Genomic DNA, 21580 nt, shown 5'->3' with positions numbered 1-21580 from the left:
ACTGTCCCTCAGAACTGAACACTCTCCTTGGTTGTGGCAGCCCTCACTCCTGTGTGGAGCCAAGCAAGCTAGACGGAGCGGGCACTGGGCTCAGGCTGGGTTGTGCACTGGAGTGGTTGTGGGAAACTGGCCAGAATCTCGTGCAGTTTTAATCTGTTTTTTTTTCCCCCACATTGTTTTGGGAGTAAGCAAAACATACTTTTGTATGCATACTTTTTACAAGCAGATTCTAGGTTTCTTACAGACTTCCTGTTAGTCCCACCAGCCCTCCAACCTCCAGCCAAAGGGATTCACCTTCCTGGTGTCAGATCCCAGAGCTGGGGTACCCAATATGTGGCTCAAACCACTCACTCCTGAGGGAGGATCTGGCTGTTACATTCCACCCTCTTCTGTGTTCCCTCCCAGGGGCACAGGTCCCAAGCTGATCACTCCTCTTCCCTTCCTACCTGATTCTGTGTGGCTCCTTCTTATAGCCTTGGTTGTACAAAAGTCTTTTCTGCATATCTCTAGTTTCAGTGAGAATTACTCCACACATAGATGTATTTTCGATGTGTGTGTGGTAGGAGGTGAGTTCCATGTCCTCCTACTCTGCCATCTTGATCTCCCTTCCCAGCAAGAATGTTTTGATAGAGAAATATCAAAGCAACACTATATTAAATAGAAACATTGATTACATGATACCATTTCAGAAACCATCAAATGTGAATTATGGTGATGCTGGAATTGAGGAAGTACACTATGTTCATGTGACTGGGTTATATGCTAGTCATTCATTTTCTTTGAAGAGGTCTTAGGTTCTGAAATTGGATATATAATTTCTATTTTTGTGATTGAGATTGTATTAGATGTCTCAATTAATAATTTGCTTTCCTGTACTTTCTTCCTTTGACAAGGTTCTGTTTTATTTGCCATTCTCTGATGTAATCGTATTCATTGTTTTTATCCTCCCACTACCCCCATCCCTCACTAAGTTGTGCCCTCCTCAAGTGCAGGTACTTGTATTTTTTCCTTCATATTCTGAATGCCTAGCATGGTGCCTGGTCCCCTGGTTGGCACTTAGTAGATGCTTCACAAATGTGGGTTGAACCAAACTAAAAATCAGAAGATGAAATGATAAATGCTAAAATAATTAAAATATTTTCCCCTAGGTATTATTGAAAACAGAATCTAAGGATACTGAGTATTCAGGAAAAGGAAACTGACATTTATTGAATAATTATTGTTTGCCACATATTTTCAAATAATTATCCCATTTACTCTCTTATAACTTAAAATATATAGTATAGTTTTAAAAGCATAGGAAACATTTTTTATTAATCCATGATTTGTTCGGGTTTTAGGGCAAAACATGACCGTGATCTAGAATCTTCTGTGGTTTTTTTTATTCTACTGATTTTTAAATATCAGGTAAAAATTTCCTACTGCATTAAAGGATTATTAACATTTAAGCCCTGATGATATATGCCTATGTTAAATATGTTAAGGTGAAATTGATCCCCTCTCAGGGGACCTTGGCGGTTACTCACAGGCCTTCATTTCAATAAGAAAAGGCTGTTCTTTCGTGAATGAACTACTTTGGTTCTCCATTCAACCAGTGAAACAAAATACTAAAAATATTATATGAGTAATAATGCTGTGATACACTCTTACTAAAGATGAAAAATAACCAATCAGAGGAGAAAGAGTATGAAGGAAGATCCAATCACAATATGAAAAGATTCACCACAAAACTCTTATAAACTGTGAGCATTTGGGGCTTTTTTACATTTTATTAAGAACTTGTCATAGAGAGTGAGGGCCTGACAACTTAGTGAGAGCCGCTACCAAATAAGGGAAGTCAAAGTAGAAATAAAGCTTCTCTGATATAATTATAGTAACTTATAAAGAAGATGTTAGTTTATTTAGCACTCATCCATAAAGCATTACTATTTCATGTTGGAGCTTATTTTTATATTATCTATGAAGTTTGCTAAGCAAATAGTGTGAATATTCTTTAGTGCCTAAGAAATACCAATTATAATCATGTTTTAGGTACATCAGTTTGCTTATGAGCTACTGATATACTAATTAAAAATAATCCTTAAATAGTCATTCAAGTAACTTCGCTCAAAGGCTTTCTTAAGAAAAATAAAGTAAATTTGGCCAGAAAATAGTTTCCATCTATGTATATCTTTCACCATGGATTAATTATACAAGCCTAAATTGACACCTGTCTCAGGTGCTTAAGCAGAAGCTTAACTAAAAGGCTCTATTTAGCACAGCATTAGCCAAAGGGAGGTTAATTAGAATGAGCACCACACAGATATCATGGACAGGAATTCTAGTTCTGTTCTAGCAAGCGGACTGAGCTTTTGCAAATTACTTTACCACCCTACACCTCAGTTTCCATATCTGTAAATTAAGAGGTTTAGAGTTCATCAGAGTTGATGGGAGACAGGGGTGTGTAAATGGACTCCTTGGAAAAACTGCTATTCCCTGCTCATAAAAATACTTTTGTGTACACAAACACACACAATTTAGTATGCAATTTCAGGGAGTTACTGTGAGAATTAAATGAAATAGTGAATATAAAGTGCATTTAGTAGGTATTTTAAATTACCGTTTAGTTCCCCACATTGGGAGGGTTCTCTAGCTTCTCAGTTTTCATAAAAGCCACAGAAAATGTTTTTCAAGTCTCTTTGGGGGAAAAAAAAAGATTTTAAAGTATATAGCTATCAAGTTGCATGAGATAATATTCCACTTTTTATAAGAAGCCATCTCTTTCATCAGTTACTAGGATTTGTTTTTTAGAGGAGCGGGTGGCAATCTGTCATCAAAGTGTTGACAAGTGAAATCTGACAAGGTTAAGGTGATATAGCTGCGGGCCACTTCAGGATTTTTCACTGTCTTTCCTGTTTGAAGAGAAAGGATCTCTTTTTTCATTCTTGCTCACTTTGCAATAGTGTTTGATTTATACGCTTTTTAAAACAGTAACTCTAAACTGACAAATTATTTCGGCAGTTAACATTGTTTCAGATAAGAGCATTTCAGTGTTCTCTTGTCTTTAACTCATCTTTGTAGGAATTATTCTTGAAATTCAGTGTATTTTCTCTTCAAAGTTACATTTCTTTCTATATATTCAAATGTAGCATAAAACTATATTTATGGAACTACAATCTAGAATTACTTATCATGATCACATTTCTCACATTTCTGTTTTCCCTGTCTTTGTAGTGTTGTAGTTGAGATATATCCTTAAAAGAAGAATAAGTCCATATTTTTGAAGATCAGAAAGTGGGTACATATGTTAGAGGTGGTGGTGAGCAAAGATTATTTTATGGTTGTTGTTATTATTTGCTTATGCAAGCATACTTTTTTCCCTAAAATGCCTGATATAAGCCATTGTGATTATTTTGCAAATCGTGGAAGAAATGCACTTCAACTAGATACAGGTCTCTTTGGAATAATGGAAAATTGTGTGCAGCAAAATATTTGAAATGAGCATCAGCAAACAAGATGTTTGTATTAACAGGAACCTAGAAAATGGCTATGCAAAGGTCAACACTGATCTTTAAATATTAGTGAAATTTAATTTGTTGCATGTAATGAGTAGAAAGAAGAGGAGGAAGCAGGCCACAATGAGGAAGCCATTGATGAACTGTCCAAATGTCAAAACTGCTTACAGTACAGAAAATGTTAAATTGACATGATCTATTTACCTAAGTGAATTAAACAGTTTGAACAATGCTCTAGAGAAATATTTTCCAAATTTAAGTATAACAGGAGATTTATAAAGATTTTTGCCATAATTTATTTTGGGAAAATGAGGAGAATCCTACTATTCTTTCTAGGTATAGAATTTCTTCTAACCTCTTTAAGAAAGTATGATGCACAGTTTCTCTTGAAACGGGCATCTATTGCCATTTGCATCATCTAGAAATAACATCACCTGACCAATTGTTAGCAGCTATGAAGAATCACCCTGGCCATGACACTCTGCACAGCACTAGCTGAATTGAGTTCAGAGAGTTTTCTGGGGTGTTATGCCCAATTTTAAAAAAATGTGAATTCTATGTTCTCTTATTTTCTTCATGTACAAAGTTGATGAAAAATTTTTAAGAGAATTAAATATGTCTAATGTATATAACCAAGGTTTAATATTAATGCACAGAGAATGGGACAGAGAACTCAGTAGAAAGATGGGCAAAAGCTAGGAACAGGTAATTCATAGAAGAAACAAGATTGTTAAAAAAAATACATGAAATGATGTTTGATTCCTTTAATCAATGGAAAATTGAAACTTAATACTACGAGAATCCATTTTTCACCTACCAGATTGGCAAAAATTTAAAACTTTGTTAATATTCCATGTTGTTGAGGAAATAGGGAAAAGGGTAGTCACGTTATTGGTGGAAATGTAAATTGGTACTGTCATCTTGGCAGCCTGTTTGGCAGTACCTATTAAAATGTAAGGTGTGCATGTATATTTTCATAGTATTATTATTTGTAAGATGAAAAGAAGAAACAATTGTGTTCATTAAGGGAATGGTTAAGTAAATTATGATCGGTATACAATGGAACATCTGGTAGCTATTAAAAACAATGAGGTAAATCTTTATATGCTAACAAGGATATCCATGCTGTGGTATTCAGTGAAAAAAAAGCAAATTGTTGAGTAAAATCCTGTCTTTACTAAAATACAAAACAAGTCAGTGTGGGTGTGGACATACTGTAAGTATCTCAAGAAGTTCTGGAAGGCCACCTGCCATGTTGTGTAGTGGCTCCCTTCAGAGTGGGGAGGGCCTCTGGGAAGGGGACACATTTGTTTTAACATCAAATACTTCAGTATTGTTTGCATTTTTTAAAACAATAAGCATGTATTACTATTATAATTTTAAAACCCAAGAGGACACAAAAGACCAGACAGATTGTCTAATAGATTTTGAAGTTTCTCTCTTCATTTTTTGTATGCTTTTAGGTTCTATAGCTGTTTTAAAAATAAGGACATGATAGATGGTATTTTTAACACACTGCTTTGTGCTTTTGCATTTCGCTCCTACCATTTCATTGCTTAGTGTTATTTGTTAAATCTAAAGTTTTGTAAGTTGAAGTCTTTATTACCTTTTAGCATTTATTGACTAATTATAGTGGGTGCTCACTATCAGATAAATATGTTCTGAATATTTACATTTAATATTTAGGTGTTAGGTGAAAAGGTGTTCTAGACTTCTGAAGTGATCTAGATCTTTATGTGCTGAGATAACATGATATAGCATAGAAAAGATCTAGATATATTTAAAATAATAATTTAATAACATTTGAAGGTAAATGTCACTAAGGAAGCTAGAACATTTATTTGATAACTATTGTTTGAGTAAAATTTAAGAATAACATTTTCAGTGTTATAGGCAATTAGTTATATAATGCCCACTAATAATATTCAGTGCTTTTCATCTTCAGAACATTACACAGAATTAATTAATCCTTACAACAGTCTTGGAAATGTAGATCAATGTCATTATCCCTGTTTTTGTTGGTGGGGAAATTGAGGCAGAGAGGTTGAATGATTCGGGGTAAGTTTGTTACAGCATGGTTAGAATTAAGGCATTTGGGCTCAGAGCCCAGCATTTAGAGCAATAGAATCACACCTTCTTTAGAAGACTTAATCTTTGTGTCCTTGATAAAACTCTATTTCTCATTAAACCATTGCTGAGGTCATCTCTATATTAAAATTCAGAAACAACAAGTTTGATCACTATATAACCACTTAAAAACACACACCATTTTCTCCTCCATGCCTTTTCTGGCACTATATTGGCTTAATCTGCCTTTTCCATTGTCTCCTTGTTGGAGAATTACCGAAATATCTATCCTTGACTTTATTTTTCTTCTGGGATCTTTTTCAGTAGCTTTAGCTTTACTTTCTATTTAGAAAATTCCAAAATAGTTTTTATATAGTCCAGACCCCCTTTCTATATTTCTAGCTATCAGCTAGACATTTCTACTCATATCAACCCTTATAACTTAAACTCCCACTGTGTCTGAAATTCAGTTTATTGACAACAAAACTTGCTCCTCTTCTAGACTGACCTGTTTCTATGTATGTTTCAATCCAAGTCCTGCCCTTGAAACTAGGATAAACCAGGTGGGAACAGGTCTGGGTAAGGGGTTTCTGGGAACCAGGTGTGGCCAGAACAGTGGTATTTGAGTCCTTTGCCCGGGTGAAGAAGCTGAATCACAGTCTAAGGAAGAGGAAGAGCCAGATTACAAACTGAAAGGCAAGACTAAAGTATAGCAGGAGACCGAGTGGCCAGGTCAGTGGCTAGGAAAATTGAGGTTGTTGGTTGAGTAGTTGAGTTAGTCATTGTGAATGCGCTGGTACTCTTTTACTGGCATATGATGATGGAGGCGTGTCAGCTCACTAGAGCCATGTTCAAGGCAAGGGTCATGTCTGTACAGTAACCAGATCCCTATTTCATGGTGGTCACTCCGGATTCTTCCTCCTTCCTTACTTCCACAATTCATCAGTTCCCATATGCCTTTGATACTTTATTCAAATGAATCTGATTCTTTTTTTACATTCCAACTTCCACCATCTCAATTCAAATCCTTGTTGCTAAATATTGGTGTTGCCTGTTACTTTATTACCTTTCTAACAGGTCACTTGTATAAAAAAATCCCTCCAATATTCCCATCCACAAAGTTAATCTTCCAACAACAATTCTGATCTGTTGATTACCGTTTCTAAAATACCTTACCAGATCAGAAACTATTCATAATTTCTCCGTAGCCACCTAACAAGATATAAAGTCCTAAGTTTGGCATTTAAAGACTTACTTAGTATGGCCCTGATATATCTCTTCTATTTGTGCACCAAACCAATTGCTTACTACCTCTTAAATATGCCTTGCATCTTTCTGTCTAATTTATGTTTTTGTATATTGTTTCCTCCTTTTTCTCTCTCTCCCTTTATCAAAATCTAAGAATTCTTCAGTGTCCTCTACTTTATAAGAGAATTTCTTTATTATCAAACTAGAACATCTGAACACCCACAGCCCTTTGTTTATGTTGCTAAATTTGCACTTATCACAAACTTCATATTGGTTTTGTGATTATTTTATCTGCTATACTAGATTTTAGCTATTTGATAGTAGAGACCCTGATTTATATATCCTGTATCTGTGACTCAGTAAAATGTCAAACACCTAAAGTGCTCAAAGTATTTGTGATATTTAATTAATAATTAGATATCATAGGACTCTCTGAGGTACAAATGACCCAGTGTACCTACTAATCTAGTCTTTTGTTAGAGTATGTTCAATCTAAGCTTGAGGTCTCTTTGAGAGCCCTCTGCCCTTTTACACAAACTTTATCATTGCATGATTGTTTGATTTAGTGTTGAATATTTCAAAAATCTTTATTTCTGATAATGTGAAATTGATTAAATATGTTCATGCATATCTTAACAGATAATTAATGTAATTCTGTGTAGATAGCATTAGACAAGGGATTGTGGGGGAATACACTGTATTTTAGGTAATTTTGAAATTACCTAATGATGACTAGAACACCTAATACAACTAGTGGTTTCTTTTAAATTTGTGCTATTTAGTTGTCTTTAATTTTGTACATTTTAAATTGGTAAGTAGATAATCCTCAGAAAGTCTATTGATAATAAATAGCAAGTATATGTTCTAACTTTATGCCCAAGAAATATTTCCTTAGGCTCTTTGAGGTATTTGCTAATACACATTTCATTTTAAATGTCTCATTGGCACCATGGTATCATTAATCTTTATTAAACTACAGCAATGTCTTCTTCTCTTAGTTAATTTTTCTATCCCATCATGTTTGACATTAGGGTTTTATTTGCCCTCAGGCTTCCTCTCCTTTCTAAAGCAGTCAAAATAGCTGACTTCAGAAACCAGGGAAGACAAATATTCTGAAGATTTATTTAGTGGCACGTAATCTTTACCTCTAAAAGTTTTTATTTTCCAAAATAATGTTATCAAAAGTATAAAAAAGTCACAGCATCTTAGTGCAATGGTTTCTATTTTCCGTGATACTTTCTTAAAATTTACCTATATGGTAACAATCTTAAGGCAAATAAATATTTATTATAATGTAATCTGTTTTGGAAGGAAGACTTCAAAGCTTTCGAGGGTGTAACTAGAAAGTGAGAAAGGCTAAGATCCTCCCATTTCTCTGTGCTCAAAATTTGGGCTATCATAGATTCTCCCCCCTACAAGAGAACAATCAAGATTTACATCAAGCTCAGTTTAAATCATGCTCCTTATTTTGTCACGGAGACTGGACATTTGGATTTAGAATGGGCTTCTGACACATCTGAGACTGTCATCAACTGCCTTATAAAATTAAACAGAAAATTGAAAAAGTTAAAAAGATATTTTAAATGAAAATTAAATTAAGGGCAATTTTTTGTTTAGGTTTTCCCTTCTGCTGTTCTTTTCATTTGGCTAATTATTTTTCCTATTCAATATTAAAATTTGCTGTATTTTTTAGTCATTCATTCTTTTATTCATTTTTGCCCTGTGTAACTAGTTTTGGTCTAGTTCTAAGTCATGTGTATTGGGTTTTATCCCCAGAGAAATGCACAAGGGCACTGAGTGGGGCAATATTTCTCCACTTTGGTAGGTACTCTCTATTTCACTACCTTTTTAATCCCTGCCCATGCCCCCTCCCAAAATGCAGAATGCAGAATTCTACTGAAATTCTTTTCTTTCCTCCTTCAAAACAACTATTTATGCATTAATACAATATTTGAATAATATGAGCTCAGTCTTGACTGCTTCCTTCGGGCAGATTTTTCAAACAAGGAAATTACAGCATTGTTTTTAACTGGTGGCATTCTTGAGTAAGATGCAAGGCCTTCAGAGGTCTGCGTCTTTCAAAAACCTGCAGAGTGTAAAAGATGGCAAGACATTTTGAGGACTAAAAAGGTTATTGATTTGGTCCCCTCCCACCATGTCCATCTAGTAATTATAGATTTTTACAAATGTTAAAAAATTTACTCCATTAATTCTTTTTAACTTTATATCGTCTTATTAGCAGATATTTGAAGTTCAGAGGAAAAGAAGGATGAATAACCCACATTTGACTATCTTTTGCCTGCCTGCTAATGCATGACCCTGCAAAGCCTCCTCCTTAATCACACATATTTTGGGGAGCCTGCAGGAGTCGTCACATGTGTTCATAAATAAGTCGAATCATTTACTAATGGACACTGGCCATTTCCTTCTCACTTGCCTCACTTGCTAGACCTGCTCCATCAACTCGTTATTGCTGCCGCCGTGTCTACTTTTGCTGGGTGTGGATCCCACTTTGTCTGGATACCACCACTCTGAGTACATTAATGTGAAGGGCTACCAGTCCTGCTTACGTTCTATGTTCATCATTTAATTCCTATGCTTCTCTGAGGTCCTACTGACATTTTACAACTTGTCTGTAGCTTTCTCAGAGCACTGCTATTCCAAGCAGGGTTGAGCCCTTCTTTTATGCTGTGAAATTGTTCACTCTGCCATTTCAATAATTAGTACACTGTGTCTCATTAGTTGAACATGCATCTGATTCTTGATGATGGTAAGTGCATTGAGGTCAAATGTAAAGGTGAAGGAAGGACCAACAACGTTTGTGTTATGTCTAAAATTATTTTGGATTATCACCCATATGAATAGTATGGGAAAATATTTTTAGTCACTCCAAATGTTAAAGAAGCTGAAGGCTTTTTCCTCTATATGAAAGATGTCTTAAAATATTTTTCAAGCATTTTTTGTTATTCAGAAGTTTGTTGGAAATAATAAAGTTTTTATAATGTCCATCACTAGCCCCTGCTGTTAAAACTAGGAGAAAATATAAGATGTACATTATTGCTATCTCTTTTTTTTTAACACAGGTAGAGTAGACTATCTGGATCTATCACAACATGCAGATTAACAAACTAATCTGAATGCTAATGTGGTTTCACACAGTTTACTTCTAAGTAAATATGTTTCCTATAATAATAACTATATATCATTTACCTTGAAAATTCCACTTTAATTAGCCTTTTAGTATGTGGGAGATTGTAAATATTTGCTTTGTATATTAAAGATAGACCACAAAATGTGTTTGTACTTACTAACTACATAACAGATGTTTCTTTTCCTTAAAAATATTTTTAAAAAATGCTTAAATGCTAAATAATTATAAATTATAATGCTAAATAATTCTAATTTCTAATTAGAAATCAAACGTATATTATTGGAAACCCAAATACATATATTCTTCTTACTACATTTCTCAATGCAATGACATACTAAATCTAGGAAAAGAAGTGCTTTTTTCCTTTTTCTAGAGTTCATTTCTGGGTGGTTAACTAAGGATACATTAAAGTGTGTTTATTCTAATGAACCGTATCTCAAATATCAGTAGTGGCAAGTGATTCTTTTTATTATTTCTAAGGGATCTTGGTTTTATTGGCAATAGAAGATAATTAATTGGCACCTCTTCTTAATTATTTTTTTAAACAGGACAGAGATTCCTTCTGCCATCAGATGTCTTTCTGCTTGACTGAACTGCACCTGTGGTCTTTGAAGAATACCTTACACATTGGGGGTAAATAAGCTCTGGATTAATTTCAATATTTTTAAAATATAAGTTACAACAATATAAATAAGTACTAGCAAAGGTTAGAGCCTAGATTCTCCAGCTGGAATTGGATTATTTTCTTTATACGTAATGAAAAATTGGCTAGTGTATAGTAATTTCTTTTAGTTAACTCTGCTTATGTTTTTTCAACTTGAGTTACATTTTCTGCTTTGAACATTAATTTTATTGGCCTAATATCTGTTTCTTCTTAAGATACACAAATGTTCCATTTTTTTCCTGGGATTATTCATAATAACTGATTTATATTCATAAATATTTGCAGGCTTGCTAGTGGTAAATGCATTTCTATTTGATATTAAAGTAATATTTCAAACATAAAGTAATATTTCAAACATACAACTAAGAGGTACAATTATATTCATTTTTTAAAAAATAAATAAATAAATTTATTTATTTATTTATTTATTTTTAGCTGTGTTGGGTCTTCGTTTCTGTGCGAGGGCTTTCTCTAGTTGCGGCGAGCAGGGGCCACTCTTCATCGTGGTGCACTGGCCTCTCACTATTGCAGCCTCTCCTGTTGCAGAGCACAGGCTCCAGACGCGCAGGCTCAGTATTTGTGGCTCATGGGCCCAGTTGCTCTGCGGCATGTGGGATCTTCCCAGACCAGGGCTCAAACCCCTGTCCCCTGCATTGGCAGGCAGATTCTAAACCACTGCACCACCAGGGAAGCCCTATTCATGTTTTTTGAATCTCACATTTTTTGGGGAAGAGAGTAATATAAATGTGTTTTAACAATGTTTATTAGTATTTCAGGATAAAGTATGTATCATTAGGAAACATCTTTTAAAAAAGTCTTTTCCTTTCTGAGTATCTAAAGCAACTCTTGTATTTAGGAGGACAGATTTATTTACATCTTTAGCATCATTACTAAGAAAATGGTTTACCTTGCAAAGCATTATTTCTTTATATCAAATATATAATTACAGATGATGTCATTATAATTTCATTAAGTTTAGCTTGCTTAAAATGGATAAGGTTAGAATTTCCAGTTAAGCAAAGTGGACTTAACACCCATTTGCTTCCTTCCCCGATTCTTCTAAAATGAGAGTAAACGAATTACTATTAAAAAGGTGTACAGCACTGGACCCTGCAGGCATTTTGGTGGGGATAATGGCAGACTTCAGGAGGGCTCATGCCAAGGAGTACTTCCCAGAACTTCTGCTGCCAGTGTCCTTGTCCCCGCAGTGAGCCACAGCTGCCCCCGGCCTCTGCAGGAGACCCTCCGAAACTAGCAGCCATGTGGCTGACAGGGTCTTGGTGCTCTGGCCTGGTGTCAGGCCTGAGCCTCTGAGGTAGGAGAGCTGAGTTCAGGACATTGGACCACCAGAGACCTCCTGGCCCCATGTAATATCAATCGGCAAGAGCTCTCCCAGAGATCTCTGTTGCAAAACTAAGACCCATCTCCACCCAACAGCCAGCAAGCTCCAGTGCTGGACGCCCCATGCCAAACAACTAGCAAGACAGGAACACAACCCCACCCATTAGCAGAGAGGCAGCCTAAAATTATAGTAAGTTCACAGACGCTCCAAAACACACCACCAGATGTGGCCCTGCCCACCAGAAAGACATGATCCAGCCTCATCCACCAGAACACAGACACCAGTCCCCTCCACCAGGAAGCCTACACAACCCACTGAACCAATCTCACCCACTGGGGGCACACACCTAAAACGACAGGAACTATGAACCTGCAGTCTGAGAAAAGGAGACCTTAAACAAAACGAGAAGGCAAAGAAATATGCAGCAGGTGAAGGACAAAGGCAGAAACGCACCAGACCAAACAAATGAAGGGGAAATAGGCAGTCTACCTGAAAAACAATTCACTGTAATGAAAGTAAAGATGATCCAAAATATTGGAAATAAAATGGAGAAAATGTAAGAAACATTTAACAAGGACCAAGAAGAACTAAAGAGCAAACAAACAAGGATGAACAACGTAAAAAATGAAATTAAAAATTCTCTTGAAGGAATCAATAGCAGAATAACTGAGGCAGAAGAATGGATAAGTGACCTGGAAGATAAAATAGTGGAAATAACTGCCACAGAGTAGAGTAAAGAAAAAAGAATGAAAAGAATTGAGGACAGTCTCAGAGACCTCCGGGACAACAGACCTCAGAGACAACAGTAAACCCACCAACATTTGAATTATAGGGGTCCCAGAAGAAGAAGAGAAAAAGAAAGGGTTTGAGAAAATATTTGAGGAGATTATAGTTGAACACTTCCCCAACATGTGAAAGGAAATAGTCAAGTCCAGGAAGCTCAGAGAGTCCCATACAGGATAAATCCAAGGAGAAACACGTCAAGACATATTAATCAAACTATCAAAAATTAAATACAAAGAAAAAATATTAAAAGCATCAAGGGAAAAACAACAAATAACATACAAGGGAATCCCCATAAGGTTAACAGGTGATCTTTCAGCAGAAACTCTGCAAGCCAGAAGGCAGTGGCAGGACATATTTAAAGAGATGAAAGGGAAGAATCTACAACCAAGATTACCCAGCAAGGATCTCATTCAGATTTAACAGAGAAATCAAAAGCTTTATAGACAAGCAAAAGTTAAGAGAATTCAGCACCACTAAACCAACTTTACAACAAATGCTAAAGCAACTTCTCTAGGCAGGAAACACAGGAGAAGGAAAAGACCTAGAAAAACAAACGCAAAACAATTAAGAAAATGGTAATAGGAACATATGTATCGATAACTACCTTAAATGTAAATGGATTAAATGCTCCAACCGAAAGACACAGACTGGCTGAATGGGTATAAAAACAAGTCACGTATATATGCTGTCTACAAGAGACCCACTTCAGATCTAGGGCCACATACAGACTGAAAGTGAGGGGACGGAAAAAGGTACTCCATGCAAATGGAAATCAAAAGAAAGCTGGAGGAGCAATTCTCGTATCAGACAAGATAGACTTTGAAATAAAGACTATTAGAAGAGACAAAGAAGGACACTACATAATGATCAAAGGATCAATCCAAGAAGATATAACAGTTGTAAATATTTATGCACCCAGTATAGGAGCACCTCAGTACATAAGGCAAATGCTAACAGCCATAAAAGGGGAAAACAACAGTAACACAATGATAGTAGGGGACTTTAACACCCCACTTTCACCAATGGACATATCATGCAGAATGAAAATAAATAAGGAAACACAAGCTTTAAATGACACTCTAGACAAGATAGACTTAATTGATATTTATAGGACATTACCCCCCAAAACAACAGAATACGGTTTATTTTCAAGTGTTCATGGAACGTTCTCCAGGATAGATCGTATCTTGGCTCACAAATCAAACCTTAGTAAATTTAAGAAAAGTGAAATCATATCAAGTATCTTTTCCTACCAGAATGCCATGAGACTAGATATTGATTACAGGGAAGAAACTGTAAGAAATACAAACACATGGAGGATAAACAATACGCTACTAAATAACCAAGAGATCACTGAAGGAATCAAAGAGGAAATCATAAAATACCTAGAAACAGGGGCTTCCCTGGTGGCGCAGTGGTTGAGAGTCCGCCTGCGATGCAGGGGACGTGGGTTCGTGCCCCGGTCTGGGAAGATCCCACATGCCGCGGAGCGGCTAGGCCCGTGAGCCATGGACGCTGAGCTTGCGCGTCCGGAGCCTGTGCTCCGCAACGGGAGAGGCCACAACAGTGAGAGGCCCGAGTACCGCAAAAAAAACAAAACAAAACAAAAAAAATACCTAGAAACAAATGACAATGAAATCACAACGACTCAAAACCTATGGGACTCAGCAAAGGCAGTTCTAAGAAGTTTGTAGCAATACAATCCTACCACAAGAAACAAAAATCTCAAACAACCTAACCTTACACCTAAAGCAATTACAGAAAGAAGAAAAAAAGACCCAAAGATAGCAGAAGGAAGGAAATCATAAAGATCAGGTCAGAAATAAAAAGAAATGAAGGAAATGATAGCAAAGATCAAGAAAACTAAAAGCTGTTTCTTTGAGAAGATAAACAAAATTGATAAACCGTTAGCCAGACTCATCAAGAAAAAAAGGGAGAAGACTCAAATCAACAGAATTAGAAATGAAAAAAGGAGAAGTAACAGCTGACACTGCAGAAATACGAAGGATCATGAGAGATTACTACAAGCAACTCTATGCCAATAAAATGGACAACCTGGAAGAAATGGACAAATTCTTAGAAAAGGACAACCTTCCAAGAATGAACCAGGAACAAACAAAATATAAACAGACCAATCACAAGCACTGAAATTGAAACTGTGATCAGAAATCTTCGAACAAACAGAATCCCAGGACAAGATGGCTTCACAGGCGAATTCTGTCTAACATTTAGAGAAGAGCTAATACCTATCCTGATCAAACTCTTGCAAAATATAGCAGAGGGAGAAACATGCCCAAACTCATTCTATGGGGCCACCATCATCCTGATACCAAAACCAGACAAAGATGTCACAAAGAAGGAAAACTATGGCCAATATCACTGATGAACATAGATGCAAAAATCCTCAACAAAATACTAGCAAACAGAATCCAACAGCACACTAAAAGGATCATACACCATGATCAAGTGGGGTTTATCCCAGGAATGCAAGGATTCTTTAACATACACAAATCAATCAATGTGATACACCATATTAACAAATTGAAGGATAAAAACCACATGATAATCTCAATAGATGCAGAAAAAGTTTTCAACAGAATTCAACACCAATTTATGATAAAAACTCTCCAGAAAGTAGCCATAGAGGGAACCTACCTCAACATAAAAAAGGCCATATACGACAAACAGGGAACAGAAAACCCACTCCTAAAGGATGTGCATGCAAACTCACTTGACCTGAAAACCAGCACAAAAACAGCATACTGAGAAGCACATGGACCATAGGTGAAGGGGACCCACTTACTAATCTTGAAGCATCTGCCAGAGAGTCAGGAACCAACTGAGACACTCCCTGGGAACAGAGACACTGGCCAAAGCATTTTTGCAATTTCAGGCTGCCTTCATAGTTCTGGTGCAGGTGAGCACCATTTTGAAATTTTCCCTCTAACCTTTTAGAAAGGAGAGGGATAAATAGAAAGGACTTTAGAAAGGACTGGGAGAAATAACTGATTTACTTAATACATAAAAATAAACACAGAGACTTAGGCAAAATGAGACAGAAACATATTCCAATCAGAAAAATATGACAAAACCTCAGAAAAAGAGCTAAGGAAAATGGACGTAAGCAATCTAGTGTATAAAGAACTTACAGTAATTATAAAAATGCTCACTGAGCTCTGGAGAAGAATGGATGAATACTGTGAAAACTTCAACAAAGATATAGGAAATATAAGAAAGTAATAAACAGAAGTTATAACTGAACTAAAGAATATGCTAGAGGGGTTCAACAGCAGACTGCATGAGGTAGAAGAATGAATCAGTGGGCTAGAAAACAGAACAATGGAACTCACCCACACAGAGCAACTAAATGAAAAATGAATTTAAAAAAGTGCAGATAACTTAAGAGACCTTTGGTACAACATCAAGCAGAATAACATTTGGACTATAGGGGTCCCAGAAGGAGGAGAGAGCGAGCAAGGGCTAGAAAAATTATTTGAAGAAATAGTGGCTGAAAACTTCCCTATTTGGGGAAAGGAAACAGACAGGTCCAGGAAGCCCAGAGAATTCCGAATAAGATGAACCCAAAGAGATGCACACCAAGACACATTATAATTAAAATGGGAGAGGTTAAGGGTAAAGAGAGAATCCAGAAAGCAGCAAGAAAAAAACAACTAATTTTGTACAAGGGAAACCCCATAAAGGCTATGAGCAGAAATTTTCAGCAGAAACTTGACAGGCCAGAAGGGAGTGGCATGTCATGTTCAAAGTGCTGCAAGAAAAAACTTCCAACCAAGGATTCTCTACCTAATGAGGTCATCATTCATAATTGAAGGAGAGATGAAGGGTTTCAGATAAGCAAAAACTAAAGGAATCTGTTACTGGCCCTACAGGAAATGTTGAAAGGACTTCTTTAATTTTAAAGGAAAAGAAATGGTACTAATTAATAATAAGAAAATATACAAAAATAAAAATCTCACTAGAAAAGGTAACTATATAATAAATATAGTTTATATATGGATCAATCACTTTTATAAGGCAAGCATGCAGGTTAAAAGACAAATGAAGTAAAATTAACTAAAATTACAATAATTAGTTAAGACATGCATAAAATAAAAAGATGTAAAGTGTGTCAATGAAAGTATAAAATGTTGGGGGGATAAAAAGATAAAACTTTGGAATGTGTTCAAATTTAAGTTGTTACCAACTTAAAACAGGCCACTATTTAAATAGGAAGTTATATGTGAACCTCACTAACTATAAGGAAAAAATTATAGTAACTACACTAAAGAAAATGAGAAAGGAATCTAAATATAATGTTAGAGTAAACTACTAAAGCACAACGGAAGAGAGAAAGAGAAGAAAAAAGGAACAGAGAACTTCAAAAATAGCCAGAAAACATTTAACAAAATGGAATAATTATGTACTTATCAATTATTACTTTAAATGCAAATGGACTAAATTTGCCAATCAAAAGTGGCTGAATGGATAAAAAAAGACCCATCTATTGGTTACCTACAAGAGAATTACTTCTCTTGTAATTCTTGAAAGGAAACACACAGACTTAAAGTGAAGAGATGGAAAAAAATATTCCATGCAAATGGATGTGAAAAGAAAGCTGGATTAGCTATACTCATATCAGACAAAATAGACTTTAAAACAGAGACAGTAATAAAAGACAAAGAAGGGCATTACATAATGATAAAGGGGTCTGTCCAGCAAGAAAATATTAACATTTATAAATGTATTTGCACCCAACAGCGGAGAACCAATATATATTAAGCAAATAATAACAGACTTACAGAGAAAAATTGAAAGCAATACAATAATACTAGGGGACTTTAACACCCCATTTACATCAACAAATCATCCAGACAGAAAATCAATACAGAAACATTGGAGTTAAATGACACATTAGTCCAGATTGACTTAATAGATAAACATAGAACATCCCATTCAAAATCAGCAGAATACATATTTTTCTTAAGTACACGTAGAAACATTCTCCAGGATAGATCACTATTAGGTCATAAAACAAGTCTCAGTAAATTGAAGAAGATTGAAATCACATTAAACATCTTCTTTGGCCACAGTGGTATGAAACTAGATATCAATCACAAGGAAAAGGCCAGGAAAAAACACAAAAAGGTGGATATTAAATAGCATGCTACTGAGCAACCAGTGGGTCATCAAAGAAATCAATACCTAGATACAAATGAAAACAGAAATATGTCATATCAAAATCTATGTCACACAGCAAAAGGAGTTCTAAGAGGGAAGGTCATAGCAATATAGGCCTACTTCAGAAAGCAAGAGAAATCCCAAATAAACAATCTAACTTTACACCTAAAGGAGCTAGAAAGAGAAGAACAAATGAAGCCCCAATTAGTAGAAGGAAGGAATAATGAAGATCAGAGCAGGAATAAATGAAATAGAGACTAAAAAAAAAAAAAAAAATGAGAAGATAAGTGAAACAAAGAGCCAGTTCTTTGAAAAGATAAACAAAACCAACAAACCTTTAGCTAGAATAACCAAGGAGAAAAGAGAGAGGACTCAAATAAAATCAGAAATGAAAGAAAAGTTACAGCTGATACCACAGAAATGCAAAGGATCATAAGAGACTACTGTGAACAGTTACACACCAACAAATTGGACAACATAGAAGATAAATTCCTAGAAAGATACAATCTTTACAGACTGAATCATGAAGAAATAGAAAATCTGTGTAGACTGATTACTAGTAAGGACATTGAAACAGTAATCAAAAGCTTCCCAACAAACAAAAATAGAGGACCAGATAGCTCTTCTGGTGAATTTTTACAAAACAGAGATTTAGTACCTGTTCTTCTCAAACTATTCCAAAAGGTTGAAGAGGAGGGAAACATTCCAAACATTTTATACTACCAAAACCAGGCAAGGACACCACACAAAAAAAGAAAATTACAGGCCAATTCTTGATGAACATACATGTAAAAATCCTCAACAGAATATTGGTAAACCAAATCCAACAATACATTAAAAGGACTGTGCACCATGATCAAGTAGGATTCAGGGATACAAAAATGTTTTATCACCCACAAAGCAATCAACATGATATATCATATTAACAAAATGAAGGATAAAAATCATACAATTATCTCAATAGATGCAGAAAAAAATATTTGACAAAATTCAACATCCATCTATGCTAAAAACTTACAGCAAAGTTGGTAAAGCAGAATTTACCTCAACATAATAAAGGCCATATATGACAAACCCAAGCTAACATCAGTGGTGAAAAGCTGAAATCTTTTCCCTTAAAATCAGGAATAAGACAAAGATGTCTATTCTCACCACTTTTATTCAACATAATATTGGAAATCCTAGCCATAGCAGTTAGGTGAGGAGAAAATAGGTATTCAGATCAGAAAGGAAGAAATAAAACTCACTATTTGCAGATGACATGATACTATATAGAGATAACCCCAAAGACTCTGCCAAAAAAATGGTATAACTAATAAATGAATTTAGTTAAGTTGCTGTATACAAAATCAATGTACAGAAGTCTGTGGCATATCTATGCACTAATAACAAGCTATCAGAGAAATAAAACAATCCCATTTACAATTGCATCAAAAAGAATATAATACCTAGGAATAAATGTAACCAAGGAGTCGAAAGACCTATACACCAAAAAGTACAAGATGCTGATGTAAGAAATTGAAAAATATATAAATAAATGGAAATAATATTCCATGTTCATGGACTGGAAGCATTAATATTGTTAAAATGTCCATTCTACCCAAAGCTGTCTACAGGCATACCTTAGAGACATTGTGGGTTCAGTTCTAGACCACTCCAAAAAAGCAGATATCTCAAAGTGAGTCACAAATGTTTTGGTTTCCCAGTGCATCTAAAAGTTATGTTTACACTATACTGTCATCTATTAAGTGTACAGTAGCATTATGTCTTTAAAAACATTGTACATACCTTAATTAAAAAATATTTTATTGCTAAAAAATGCTAAATATCGTATGAGCTTACAGCAAGTTGTAATCTATTTGCTGGTGGAGGGTTTTGCCTCAGTGTTGATGGGTGGTGGTTGCTGAAGGTTGGGGTGCCTGTGGCAATTTCTTAAAATAAGACACCAGTGAAGTTTGCCACATTGATGGACTCTTCCTTTCACACATGATTTCTCTGTAGCATGTAGTGCTGTTTGATAGCATTTTACCCAGAGTAAAACTTCTTTCAAAATTGTAGTCAATCCTCTAGAATCCTGCTGCTGCTTTATCAACTAAGTTTACATAATATTCTAAATCCCTTGTTGTCATTTCAGTAATCTTCATAGCATTTATACCAGGAGTAGACTTATTTCATCTCAAGAAACAACTTTCTTTGATCATTCATAAGAAGCAACTCCTTAAGTGTTAAAGTTTTCTCATGAGATTGCAACAAAATTCAGTCCTATATTCAGGCTCCACTTCTAATTCTAGTTCTTTTGCTGTTTTCCCCACATCTGCAGTTACTACCTCCACTGAAGTCTTCAACCCCTCAAAGTTATCCATGAGGGTTGGAAAGAACTTCTTCCAAACTCCTGTTAATGTTGCTATTTTGACTTTTTCCCGTGAATCATGAATGTTCTTAATGGCACCTAGAATGGAGAATCCTTTCCAGGTTTTCTTTTCTTATCCTGTTTTTTTTGGCCATGCCACATGGCTTGCAGGATCTTAGTTCTCTGACCAGGGATTGAACCCGGGCCCCAGCTGTGAAAGCACTGAGTACTAACCACTGGACCACCAGGGAATTCCTAGAAGGTTTTCAATTGAATTTGCCCAGATCCATCGGAGGAATCACTGTCTGTGGCAGCTATAGCCTTAAGAATTGTTTTTCTTAAACCATAAGACTCGAATGTCAAAATTACTCCTTGATCTATGGGCTGCAGAATGGATGTTGTGCTTGTGCTACCAGGCATAAAAACAACATTAATCTCATTGTACATCTCCATCAGAGTTCTTGGGTGACCAGGTGCATTGTCAATGAGTAGTAATATTTTGAAAGAAATCTTTGTTTCTGAGCTGTAGGTCTCAAGGGTGGGCTTAAATTATTCATTAAATCATGTTGTAAACAGATGTGCTGTCATCCAGGCTTTGTGGTTCCATTTATAGGGCACAGATAGAGTAGATTTAGCAGAATCTTAAGGTCCCTAGGATTGCTGAGCATTGGCTTCTACTTCAAGTTGGCAGCTGTATTAGCCCCTAACAAGAAAGTCATCCTGTCTGTTGAAGCTTTGAAAACAGTCATTGACTTTTCCTCTCTAGCTATGTAATTCCTAGATGGCACCTTCTTTCAATAGAAGGTTGTTTGTCTACATTGAAAATTTATTGTTTAGTGTAGCCAGCTTCATTAATTTTATCTTAGCTAGGTCTTCCAGATAACTTGCTGTAGGTTCTACATCTGCACTTGCTGCTTCACCTTGTACCTTTATGTTCTGGACACGGTTTCTTGCCTTAAACCTCATGAACCAACCTCTGCTAGCTTTAAACATTTCTTCTGCAGCTTCCTCACCTCTCTCAGTCTTCATAAAATTGAAAACAGTTAGGTCCTTGTTTTGCATTAGGGTTTGGCTTAGGGAATGTTGTGGCTGATCTATCCAGGCCACCAAAACTTTATATCAGCAATAAAGTTGTTTCATTTTCTTATTATTTGTGTGTTCAGTGGAGTAGCACTTTTAATTTCCTTTAAGAACTTTTCCTTTGCAGTCACAACTTAGCTAACTGTTTGGCTCAGGAGGCCTAGCTCTCAGCCTGTCTTGACTTTCAACATGCCTCAATAAGCTTAATCATTTCTTTTTT

The 21580-nt window shown here is 35.7% G+C and overlaps 1 protein-coding gene across 1 annotated transcript in view; it reads left to right on the top strand.

Annotated features, from left to right (window-relative positions):
- Window positions 1–21580, top strand: part of WDPCP (WD repeat containing planar cell polarity effector) — a 276699-nt gene that overhangs the window by 78186 nt on the left and 176933 nt on the right. Inside the window, exon 3 of the mRNA XM_027131634.1 lies at window positions 10509–10593. Within this exon, the coding sequence (XP_026987435.1) occupies window positions 10509–10593 (85 nt within the window). The remainder of the gene's footprint in view (window positions 1–10508; window positions 10594–21580) is intronic.

Source organism: Aethalodelphis obliquidens, unplaced genomic scaffold (genome assembly GCF_003676395.1).
Source record: "Aethalodelphis obliquidens isolate GAN/ISIS:26980383/991018 unplaced genomic scaffold, ASM367639v1 scaffold40, whole genome shotgun sequence".
NCBI classification, from domain to species: domain Eukaryota; kingdom Metazoa; phylum Chordata; class Mammalia; order Artiodactyla; family Delphinidae; genus Aethalodelphis; species Aethalodelphis obliquidens.
This window is presented reverse-complemented; position numbering and strand designations above follow the sequence as displayed.